This window comes from Elgaria multicarinata, chromosome 1 (assembly GCF_023053635.1).
Source record: "Elgaria multicarinata webbii isolate HBS135686 ecotype San Diego chromosome 1, rElgMul1.1.pri, whole genome shotgun sequence".
NCBI lineage: Eukaryota > Metazoa > Chordata > Lepidosauria > Squamata > Anguidae > Elgaria > Elgaria multicarinata.
In genome coordinates, this window is record NC_086171.1 from 140,162,609 (window position 1) to 140,174,996 (window position 12,388).

General features: G+C 36.8%; 2 protein-coding genes across 5 annotated transcripts in view; both read right to left on the minus strand.

Annotated features, from left to right (window-relative positions):
- Window positions 1–2,983: 2,983 nt before the first annotated feature.
- On the minus strand, window positions 2,984–5,462 carry LOC134404030 (leptin receptor-like). Its single transcript, XM_063134626.1, has 3 exons — window positions 5,437–5,462; window positions 4,275–4,326; window positions 2,984–3,843 (listed from the first exon to the last, which is right to left on the minus strand). The coding sequence occupies exons 1-3, from the start codon at window positions 5,460–5,462 to the stop codon at window positions 3,031–3,033; spliced, it is 891 nt and encodes a 296-aa protein (XP_062990696.1). The 3' UTR covers window positions 2,984–3,030.
- Window positions 5,463–8,336: 2,874 nt separating this feature from the next.
- LEPR (leptin receptor) overlaps window positions 8,337–12,388 on the minus strand; it is a 69,639-nt gene continuing 65,587 nt past the window's right edge. For all 4 annotated transcript variants that reach the window (XM_063137712.1, XM_063137720.1, XM_063137734.1 and 1 more), the window contains exons 16-19: window positions 11,935–12,030; window positions 10,751–10,853; window positions 9,635–9,710; window positions 8,337–8,763 (exon numbers count right to left, since the gene is read on the minus strand). In XM_063137712.1, the coding sequence (XP_062993782.1) occupies window positions 8,746–8,763; window positions 9,635–9,710; window positions 10,751–10,853; window positions 11,935–12,030 (293 nt within the window). In that variant the 3' untranslated portion in view covers window positions 8,337–8,745. The remainder of the gene's footprint in view (window positions 8,764–9,634; window positions 9,711–10,750; window positions 10,854–11,934; window positions 12,031–12,388) is intronic.

Below are 12,388 nucleotides of genomic sequence, written 5' to 3' on the forward strand. Positions count from 1 at the left end.
GCTGATAGATGCAACAATTTCCATATCATTAGAAAATTAGGAACCTAAGATTGAGACACAATTTAAACAGTCTGATTTAAAGACTTTCCTGATCTCACAGATTTGTTGACAGCTGCATAGACTACCCAAAGCTGAGGGTTACATTGAAAAAAAAAAACCAGTTGACTTTTACTTAACTTTTTTTTCCATTTTACAATAGTTTGCATCAGTCATATGGTTCACAACACTAACAGCACAATCCTATTGCTGTCTACTCAGATGAAAGCCCCACTGAGTACAAGTTCCCAGGTAAGTATGTTTATGATTGCATTATAATCAACTCAAGGATGTTAGCATTGCTTTTACGGTGTTACTTGTATTTCATTGTAATTTTGAGATTATATGTCCATTTAGTGCATAATTATAGCCTTCTGAATCTGGATACAACTTAGTCATTCTCCAAAATGACTAGGAGCGAAAAATAATACTTTTAAAAAGTTCAGTAATTATAGTGTAGGGAAAAATGATTTTAAAATAGGCTTGGATTTCTAAATCTGTTGCTTCTAGGAAACAGAGCTGAAGAGCAGCTACTGGATCTCTTAAAAATCCTGCTATTTGTACCTGCTTTTTTCATCTTGTACTTGAGGTACAAGATGAAGATGTTATGTGCTTGTGATCACACACAAAGTCCATTTCAGCTAGGAATAAATCATAGGACTTGTTTACCTCCTTGTTGTTTCCATCTTAGTTTGATCATACCAAGTCTTTCATAATGTACTTTTAAAATGAGGGTTTTCAACAGTGGTTCTTCACAATTTATAACTGATAGAAATATATTTTCAGCGGTATCAGTTTACATGGACAATAACCATGTAATTGATTATTGGGCATACTTCATGCTTACAACAAAATGGGCATACTTCATGCTTACAACAAAAGTAGTACTCCTCTCTGTCAATTCCTTTGGTCTACCAAGTGGCCCCTTAGGTAGAGTTGTCATTATCATGCACTTGTTCGCTGAAGAACTACATTGAACTAGGAAGGAAACGTATGTACCAGAAAAGCTTCTGCTACATTTGGACTGAAATCCTAAACCCACTTACCAGGGACTAGGTACCATTGGGCATACTGGAAAAAATGCTTAGGCTTGTATTGTCATTTTTCTATTCAATTTATGAAGAAAGTCTTGTTGACTTTTTAATTTCTGTACTGAAGACAGCAGTCTGTTCATTGTCACATTCATTTAAAATGTGTTAGAACGATGTCTATTATTCCTATTAAATTGCGTGAATAGATGCACCTTTTCATATTTGGATTGCCTAATCAGAACCTGTGAAGAAAAAAGGTATGTGTGGGGAACTCATGGTCCCAATCGTCATTGCAGGTGTTGCGTAAGCATATCCATGTCAATGGACTGGTCCTGGTTCCTATGTCAGCATAAACCTTGCCTCAAGTGGAAAGGTTAGAGAATTGGGACATGCCATTTCAAGGCTTAAAGTCTGCACATACAAAACCTATATATACTTCCGCTTTGTGTGTGCTTTATCATCTTTTAAATCCCTGACTGATAAATCATATGAAAATCCTCCTGAAAACCGCTGTGCTTTGGAGGACAGTTATCACTATATGACTTGCAGTTATTATATAGCAAAAGAACATTTTATTCATAAGGAGGTATGAGAGTATTATGATTATCAAATGCAAGTTTACTATGAAGAATGTAACTTATTTGGTGCTCAAAAATGGATTTTTAAGGCCCTACACAGCATGATCATTGAAATCAGATATCGATGGGAGTCAAAAGGATTTTTCCACATGATCAAGCAGTATCCCTACCACATTTTATCCACAATGCTCCCCACAGTCATCCATCCAGCTTCAGTAGCCCTGTAGTTGTTCCCATGTAATAGATGTGTGTATGTCTTAGTTTTAAAGGATCGGTCTCCTACTGTCCCATGTTTCTTAAAAAGTGAATAGATGGTGTCATCTAGGGTGACCAACTGTCAGGATTTCTCCGGATTTGTCCTGGTTTTTGTTCTTTCCATGGTGTCAGGGGGGATTTTCTATAATTTTCAATAATGTCCTGGAATTACACACCTTCCTCTTTAAGGCTGCCATTAGCATGGCAGGAGGGAATGACATGCTTTCTTGAGGCACATCATTCCCCCACCCCGAGCTCCAATTGAGGTCTTAAAGGGGAATGTGGGTCATTCGTGGACATTATAGAAAAGGCCCCAATTGGAGTGGATGGTGGTGGTGCAGAATGAAATCCTTTCCCCTTCTCCACTCCAATCGGGTTCTTTAAGGTGGTGGGGGAATAACGTACTTTCTGCAGGACTCAGAAAGCTGCTTCCACACACACACTAGGTGTCCTCTTTTTTGGTTTCCCAAATATGGTCACCCTATGTCATCCCACAAAAAAAGGAAGTAGCACACAATCCCAAAGTGATTTTTTAAAATGAAAAAGAAAAGATAGAGTTGATGAAATGACTGGGGAAAGGGTGTGGACTAGTTTTGCTTATTTATTTATATTTAAAATAGGGCTGGATCAACTCCCCTCTGCTAGCTTTTACAACAGGGGAGGGGATAATCACCACAAAAATGTAATTTTTTCTTTTAAAGGTAATGAAGTCATGGGCAGAGGTGTCTCTGTGTGCCTGTCTCTGTGTGGTGGTGGGGAGAATTTGTGTTTTCAAATTAATAACACCACAGATATCAAATATATGCTCATGGCTTTCATCCAACCATATTTCCCACAAAGGTTACAACAGCACTATATGGTGGAAGAGTAACATTTTACTAGGTGCCAACGGTTGTTTAGTTGCTGTACCTAAGGAAAATGTAATATTCTTCCAACGGAAGTGCAACCTTGGGGGAAGATATACTCAGGATAAAAAATTGCCACTCATTGTGCAAAATGCCAATCTTGCAGCAGCAACAACAATAGCAGCAGCAGCAGCAGCAGCAGCAACAACAACATAAAGGGGGTGGTGAACATGTTGGCCACTCATCATTAAGGTAGGTAGCTAGCTTGTGTCACTAGGTGGTAGCTTAGGCTTTGCTACTGGCTGTCTCATGCAGTTTAATTGTTAGAGTCTGAAACTGTGGCACATATGGTATGAAGGCCTTAACAGGACTTTCACAATTGCTGATGAAGGGATTTAGATCACAGGTTATATCTTGAGGAAACCTCATGCCTCTAACAAAAGCATTGGTGTGAAAGTGGCATGTTACATTTGAATTTTCTGTTAAAAAAATGTTATTTTCACTTCTTTTGAGTGAACTCATCCCTGAGCTGAACATGCTTCTCTCTGGACTGTCCTCCTCAGAGAAGGTTTTATCCTGCTCTGAAGGTTCTGAGAAGCCCTCAGATGAAACAACACAGAGAGAGAGTGTTTTGGGGAGAGGGTCTTGATGGCAGTCAGGTAATATTACAAATGCTTGATTTTCCACTGCCCAAGAACTGTTAGAGAAAGAATCTGGAATGAAAGAATCATGGCCTAGAAAACCTCTGTTAAAAGAATAGCTTAGATCCTTTGGTGGCTTATAAATCCCACCTGACATGGAATTGCTTATAATAGTTGCATATTTTGCATTAGATTGACCTGTCATTTCTCCACTGGTTTCAACATCATGGGCACTCTCAAAGGGACTATTACTATTGAAATGGCCACTAGAGCAAGCCAAATCATGCTCGAAGTCTTGAATGGTTGCAAACAGTGAGTCAACAACTAGTAAGTCATTTTTGTCTTCATTTTTCATTGCTTTATCAATATTGACATCTTCCAATACTGGTTCCAGAAGTAGAGGACCAAATGACAGTGCTTCAGGACGCTTGAGAAAGAGATGCTCAAAGGTTTCAGGCTAGAAAACAAGACACATTTTAATGCTCATTTATCAATTAATGGCTTGTATTTCACAGAAAACAAGGGAGGGAAAAAGAAACACATGGACATTTTGCTTTCATTTTATTATACTTAATCATGCGCTTCATTTTAAAACAGGAGCAATTTAACATTTTTGAAACTAAATGAACTTATTTTAAAAAGAAAATAAGGCAAATGACTATTGCATTCACATGTAATTAGAGTGCATACACAGAATAATAAGGCAGACAGATTAGGGCTAAGGGTTATTGCCAGGAACTAAAAATGCCATATATGGCATATAAGATATCGCGGAAGTTTGTATAATACCATAAGTCCTATTTACTTTTCAGTTCAGTCTCTGATGAACTTACATAAAAGAAACATTAATTTGTTTAATCAATTGCTCTGAGCTAGATCTTTTCATACATAGGTTTTCATTCTGTCAGTGAAGAGAAACTTTGCATGCATCATATCTTCTCTTTGATAAGAATGAGAAAAATAGGGAACAGAAAGTACAATAGCACTTAACAGGTAGACAGGTAAAGCTGGCTGCAGTCAACACAATATTCACAAATCAAAGATCATCCAAAGCTTGCAATGATTAAGGCTGCAATCTTATATATACTTACCTGGGAGTAAGTCCCACTGAAAACAATGGGACTTACTTGTGAGTAGAAATATACAGGATTGCACCTTTAGGCTTACAAGCATTTTGGCCTAAGGGACACCATGAAGAGGTGATGCATAGCTGTACAACTAACATCTACAGAAGTAAGCATTGAAATGCATGTCTTTAGTTAATGTGTTTATCAGGAAGAGCCAACCTACACCAATTTCAGGAATGCAAACAAGGGCCTTTTTCACTTAGACTGCAGCATCAGTAATGTCTGACCAAGTTGCTCACCTAAATGAAGAGAAGTTTTCTAATGTCTGTAACTGTGGGTAGTAAAATATTTCCAGGTCCTAATTTTTTTTAAAAAAATCTTCCTGCAGATTTGTATTTTTTTTTCTACTATAGTGTAGAAAAGGCACTGAAAGTGGGCAAAATTGTAACAGCAAAGATATGGGGAAAAGGTACTGAAAGTGGGCAAAATTGTTTTCCACTCAGAAACAATAGGAGTGGCCTCTCCCCTCTATTCCCCTGAGGCGGGGGCTGCCCCAGAGTAGTGGGGTGGTACAAGCCATATAACACTGTGTCTTAGCCTACTAATCTTCCCTGGCTTCAAACTATAGAGACTGCAAAACTATGTGCTGCTTAGTCTAGTGACTGAAGATATAACTGCAGGGTCCAAGCACACATACATGTTTAAATTAATTAAAATTAATTTATGAAATAAAAAATCCAAATACCCCTGAGCTTCACCACCCCTAGCATCCCCTTTGCATGCCAAGTTTTGAGTGTCGAAGTTTCATGGTCTTAGTGCTATGACGCTGATAGACAGACACACATCTCTTTTATTATTTTATTGGTTATTATATGTAATAAATGCAACACCATGTTCTTGAGCCTGTGTATTTCTTAGATTTTTTTTCAATTAATTACATTAGAAAAGTGAAAAATAAAAGTTTAAGGAGCCATTACACTTACCTGTAGATTAGCAAATGGCTGCCCATTTTGGGATGCAAATTTGAGGGTTTCCTCAGGCTTTGTTTTAGCAGATTTTGGATACGTTAAACAAAGATGATTTCTGAGTGGAAAACACTTTTAAACATTTCTGCTACAATTTTGCCAACGTCAAACTGTATTTTTCTTAAGACTATTACTCCAATAAAATATTGGTTAAAAAAAAAATTGTGACGCTTTGCCTCTTTCCCTGCTACCAATCTACAGGCTAGTAGAACTCTGAGAAATGGCTTAATATATTCTTAGCAAAATTCAAATCATTATGATAGGTTGAATGGGAGAAGAAAAAAGGCCTGGATATTACAGGGAGCCTTCAAAACTACAAGGAGTACGTAGGTGCGTATTGGGGCTCCAGGAAGTTCCTCTCAGAGGAGTCCGTTTCACCTGCCTGGGCCAAGGTTGGACTCTACCATAGCAGCATCCTGTTGCAGCTCTAATGAATGAACTCTTTTCTAACTCTAGACAGTTGACTTACAGTGTCAAATCAGGACTACGATTTGCACAAATCAAGCCATATTTGAACACATATTAATGTTAATTAAAATATGAAATAATATAGGTTAGATGCTTAATTTTGTACACTGAAGATACTATTTGTTGGTAAAAACATAATTCGATAATGCAGTTAAATTCTCAGAGTAAAATGAGTAAACATTGCTGTAAAGCATTTGTTCTAAAATAAATGCATATCAAGGAGTGGCTTGAAAATACTTTTACAGCAATTTAGTTATGTCTATGAAAAAGAACACAACATGAGCATTCATAACTTTATCCGCTGACATGTAAAATTTAATTTGAATTCATCTGTAAGATAATGGGAAACTGCAAAATGTAGTCACTTAAAGACTTATGTATATTTTATTTGTATCCACTATTAATAATCCCATGGATCCCATTAATAATCCCATTACTCCCACTCTTAATATTTCCATTAATAACCCTTTTCACTGTAAAAACTGAAATATAGTGTATGCAAGATGGGAGAGTGGCCACCAAAAATAACCTCCTTGCACTATTCTGTAGATGTGGCTCAAGAATCCACATTACATGAAATCCAATGCCCAGTTAAGTATTGTTAAGTCCCACTGAAAAACTTGAAGTAACAAACACTAGGCTTTCATTCAAAACCTTTTTTCTTTTAAATTTTTAACCTGAAATCATTTTTATTGCTCTTGATTATGCTGTATATTTATTTTGAAGAAAACCCAAATAGGTTTTGATATTTCTTTGCAATCTTAGGAGATGATACATCCTGGTGTGAGTACAAAGCCTGTGGGCAGAGTGATTCCTTCTTCTTAAGGTGCCTTCTCCTATCAGAGATTAGCTCTCATTACAGCTATTTTTGTTTTTGACGCTGCTGCTCTAAATTATTGTATGGAAATATAGCTATACCATTCCCTCAAGGTTTTTTTTAGCCATTATGTTCATCTTCTTCGCACTGATCTTTTTCCTTCAATTTTCCCTTGTATAATAAGTTAGAGAATGGTGTATTTTTCTCCTTGAATAATATGACCAAGATATTGCAATTTTCTAATAAGGCTCAAAAGAACCTTTTAAACAAAAAAACTTCCTCTACCACTGTCCCAAAGCCCAATTAAACCCAAATAATCTGTGTAGAGATGGATGACTGTGTAGAGACAGGGTAGGTGTGGACGTACCTCCCACTCCCTGAAATGACCTGGTCTGCTGCCTATGTCCACAGCTCTGCATGCCATTGAGCTCTATATTAATCACTCTGATTACAAACACTGTTGCTACACTAGGAAAGATAGTTTCCTTAAAACATCCAATAATATTTTTTGTTCATATATGTTCAATACTTTTAGAAGTTTCTTTTTAATCTGCTGCTGTGTCCAAGTGCACTGAAATGGGAATGGGGAGAAATCCTATTGACATTCTATTTTACCCTCTATAACAGTTGTCAACAGTGCTCTTTTATAGGCTAACACCTATGGAAACAGTCGAGTTAAAACACAAAAGAAAAGAAAAAATGATTGGAAATGTACTAATTAGAAGGTAAACAATCACTTCTTGAATCAGAGCTCACATATAAGGGAAATCAGTGGTTTTAAAACTAATTTTCATTTTAAAGTAAGTTGGATATTTACACATCTACGAAATCAAATGAAATGGACTAGGCATACACTGCAAAACAAGCACATGGCACTTTTTGTACATCTTGTTGTATGATGTTCAGCTCACAGACGGACATCAGCAGGTCCCCCACTAGTCTACAATGTTATATGCACTTCCTAAATAGGTTGGCCAATATCTCTTATTTTTAAGAAATATTTCTTTACTTTAAAAAGCTCACAAGTTCATAATATATAATAAATCCTTATTAGCTTTCATCTCCATAATGCACTTTAGTGTAGAATTTTGATCTAGAAGTTTAATTTCTACTGAACTTCCTTTTTCCCAAGAGAGTTTCTTCCATACAATAATTCTCTCCCTCCCTCTCTCCCTCCCTGAGATGTTGTTACTCCAAAACTCACTACAATCTCCATGCTTTTTGCTACAATTCATGTGGAAAACTGGGATTTGTGCAGCTCAACTGCATATGTGCAGCTATCCTGAAGAGATTGCTTGCAGCAGAGATGGGGAACATGGCCATCGGAGGCAGGGCCATCTGGGATAGCACAGAGGACAACATTGGGAACCCAGGAGGTTGAGATGTGACCCATGGGTCAAAGGTCTGTCTGAAACTGAGAATATCAACTTTTCCGACAGTGAGGGAGCGGAGCAGGCAGGAAAGGGTTATCTGAAGATATTACTGTTTTCAAGGTCATGATGTTCTGGACTACTTGAGCTATTACTGTAAAGTAGGAATAGAAAATATAAGGCTTATAGGCAAAATCAGCCGCTGTCCCCAATCTACTTCATGACCTCCAATAATTAATGCTCAACTGCTTGTGGTCTACTCAGTGCATAATGTGAGGAACATGCCAGCTAAAGTTGGTTTATTAGGGTGAAATGAATGCAGCATGCCACACACTGTCCTTCTAACTTCAATCTCCATATGTTCCTTTTACACGGAGCAAACCCTGACTGGGACTAAAATATGGACAGTGTTCTCATAATTGTAGACCATTAATATAACTTTTGAACAAAATTATTTTCAACACTGTTATGTATGAACAAGTCAGCAGATAACGAAATGATATGTAAGTAATTCTGTCTTCTGAATTCAAATAGGTAATTCTTCTAACAACTCTGTATATGAAGTCTGGGAGCTGTCACAATGGTTCAGCGGGCAGTGACCATGATTAGACTTCAAAGAATGTCCATTCTCTGTTTAAATGAAATGAAATAAAATTAACAATAAAGATGAGAAAATAAAAATTTCAATGGGAATGAAAACTAAGAAACTAATTAATTAACATTACTTTTTAAAAATTAAGCAAGCATTCTCCCTCTCATTAGTAGGTTTCCTATACACCTGTTTGAATCTCTAACTTGAACATTTATTCAAGACCAAATTATCCAATGGTAAAAATTATAAAAATGAGCACAGTTCCATTTGAGCCACAAGAACTGCTAGCTTGGACCACCAAAGAATCCATCAAGAGATGCCAGAGAAGTCCTACAGAAATGAGCTAAACTGTGCATTCGGAGGGTCCCAATTCAAACCATGGCATCTCCAGATAGGGCTGGGAAAGACTCTTCTATGAAAGAAAGTTTGGCGAGCCGCCACCAGTCAATGTAGACCACACTGAGCTAGATGGTCCAACAATCTGACTCAATATAAAGCAGCTTTTTATGCTGCCGTGTTCTAAGATCCATGCTTCCAAGAATGTTTGGAACGCTCTGTGTGTATGGCTTACCCTCTTATCCTTACATGAGGGAGAAGCTGCATGCATTAATTGAATGAAGGAGAAAAGCCCTCACACAAAAGATTTCTGGATTAGGGGATCTGTTTTCGGATGTACACCTGTAGAGTCCATTGGCACCATCTCACCAATGTAGTGGTAGACATTGACTTCAGTTTCCAGAGAGCCCCGTTTATTCCAACGTTCAAAAATGTGTGCATCAGAGTGTCAGGCCCATGCCAATGTTTCAGTTTGTTAAGGCCATTTCTTACAGGGTTTTTCCTGGTTAGCAAATAAAATTATTTTTAAATCAAAGCTACAACATTGAAATGCATACAAATGGGAGTCCATACCTTGCGGAAATTAACTCCTTGTGCCCAGGAACAATTCTTGGGGTTTGGGACATCATCCCAGTATAATTTCTTCATTCTGAAATATTCAAATAAGGTGCTGATTTAGCAAGCAGAGCATAAAGGCAAATTCATATTTCACAAATAGGAATTTACCCTTTTTAACCCAACTACAATATTTTTTGAGACAGGCTCCAGCAGTCCTGAAAACAATTGCATTTACAGTGGCACCTTTGCTTTTAAAATGACAGCCTCGCTTCCTCTTTAAAATGTAAAACTGAAGTAGATTGGCTAATAGTTCACTGCATCTACTTTTTGACCTCTACACTATTGTCTGATATTGAAAATTATTATTATTATTATTATTATTATTATTATTATTATTATTATTATTATTTATATCCCACCTTTTTCCCAGTACTGGGACTCAAGGCAGTTTACAAGATTAAAACATGTACAATTAAAACATATAAATATAAATTACAAAAGTTAAAATAGAATTAAACCTACAGTAAAATTAAAAACATTTTTTAAATGTTTAAAACTGTAACTGGTTAAAAGAGGGGGGATTCAGTACATTAACACAGGTCCAGTATAGTTCCAAAAGCCTGCTGAAACAAAAAAGTGTTTGCCTGCATATGTTCAACAGAAACAGTAAGATCACACATTTCAGCATAACAGATTGGTCCTTTTCAAAAGAATGCTAAACCATAAACATGGATGAGCCTGCATATTTTCCCCTTCCTTCTCTTCTAGCACAGCCATGAGAAGGAGATTAGAAGCTTTCGCTTCCTGTTTTAAACTGTCTGAACTCAGGCAGACGCCTGTTAATTAAACTATTGTTAGTGAACAGCCAGGATCAAATCATGACTTATGATCCTTGCTTCTTGTTAGCATTTTATGGAGCTTGAACGATCACATCCAATCAGAACTCATCCAGTCCAACAACTGCCTTGCTTGATCCTGCCTATTATCATGCTTGGGAATATCATTGTGCTATGGCACATAATTAGAATGCAGAACTTTTAACTTGTATTACAGATGTTTGTGCTGATATATTAGTTGAAAAGCTTCATCCATTTGTGAACAGATTCAGGAAACCGTATATGAAAGCTTTACCTTTGGTGCAAGATCAGCAGGGCTCCAAGAAGCAAAACCGAACATGACATAACTAAGGGTAGAATCACATAGATGTTCACATCATTCTGCTTTTCAATATCACCTGAAAATAATAGTTAACAGTTTAAAACAGTTATCCCCAGCACTATTAAAATACACACATAAGAGAATTGTACAGTGGAATCCTACGCATACTTACTCAGAAGTACATCCCACTGTGTTCAAAGGTCTTTACTCTCAGTAAGAATACATGACACAGGTTTCTGGGATCAAATGTCATTGAACACAAAGGGACTTACTTCTGAATAACCATTCATGGAGTTGTGCTATGCATGGTCTATGGTTCTAAAGTCTTGAACTATTTCCCATGATATAATGTTTTAATATTTTGATAGCCTAATAGAATTCTTGAGTAAAAAATTGAGGGTTTTGGATACCATGCCAACCTGCGCTGCAGCAAGGGTAATTATGTAAACAACAGAAACATGCATGGACAGCGGTGTAGGGAGAAGCCACAATGGCTTCTCTCCCCCCACCCCCTATGATTGTCCAAACACTCCAGTGTGACAGAACTCCTTTGGCTGCTATGGCTGATTTTTTGTGTTTCTTGCATGTTGGATACATCATGGTCCCTTATTTTGGGGGGGGGGGTGTAGCTGTGTTTACAGGGATGCTGCCATTTTAATACTGCTTTGTATTTTACTAGCTATGCATTTTCTCCTTCCCTATCAGGCTAAACCTTGGTATAGTGGGAACATTTCTGTCCACCCATAGCATAATTGGTGTGTAGGATTGCTTTGTTAAATTCTGTAAAAAGTCAAGGAAGGGCATTATTTTTCTTTTTGGTAGAAAGAGCTAAATTATTAGTTGCTAAATATTTCAAACTTAAGAAACATCAACACTATAATTTTGATAAATTAATCTTATATGTTTAAATACAGATAAGGGAATGTAAGATGATGATTGATGATTAAGGGCATCAATAATTACATTGATTAAATCCAAAACTACTGGATTTTACTGGCAAGGCAATCAAGATTTGATGTGGTTTGTATGTGATGACCCATATATGCCTTATTGTTAAAATGTTACATATAAGAAGCATTTCCAATGTATTGCCTACATTTTTTTCATTAAAACTTAGAGTGAGAAATTCCTATCTAAAAATGCCCAGAGTTGGTCACCTTTAGAGAATCCATCTGTCATTGCTGGCTTCATCACGCCTTCAGAAATTATTGGGTACAAACTAAATCTGTATTTCTCAATGAAAACGAAATTATCTGGAAAAAAATGTTTAGTTTTCACGTTATATTTTCTGAACAATTCCTGATTATAACTTCCATATAACAGTTTGGACCTTACATCTCTGAAAGATTGGCACCTCCCCATATTCTATCATTATCTTTACAGTCACCCATAACATGCACAACCTCTCAAAATCATAAAAGCATGAAAAGTATCTATTCATAACTATTTACATCTAGCAGGGAGACATTCTATTTCTCTTTAACAGTCTTGTCTTGAGAGTGATCACCTACAATACATATGAAAGATGAGCTGGGAAACTCAATTTCATACTTGGACAGAACGATCCTACTTATTTTGAAAATAAACTTCTGTTATCTCCCACATGATCAG

What these genes read in the sequence shown, in the direction of transcription:
- LOC134404030 (XM_063134626.1), bottom strand. Translation starts at nt 5,462, where the DNA reads ATGGGCAGCCATTTGCTAATCTACAG. An exon ending in AGCCATTTGCTAATCTACAG is followed by an intron (nt 4,327 to 5,436) that starts GTAAGTGTAATG and finishes TTCTTATCAAAG; the next exon opens with AGAAGATATGATGCATGCAA. An exon ending in CTGACAGAATGAAAACCTAT is followed by an intron (nt 3,844 to 4,274) that starts GTATGAAAAGAT and finishes CTTGTTTTCTAG; the next exon opens with CCTGAAACCTTTGAGCATCT.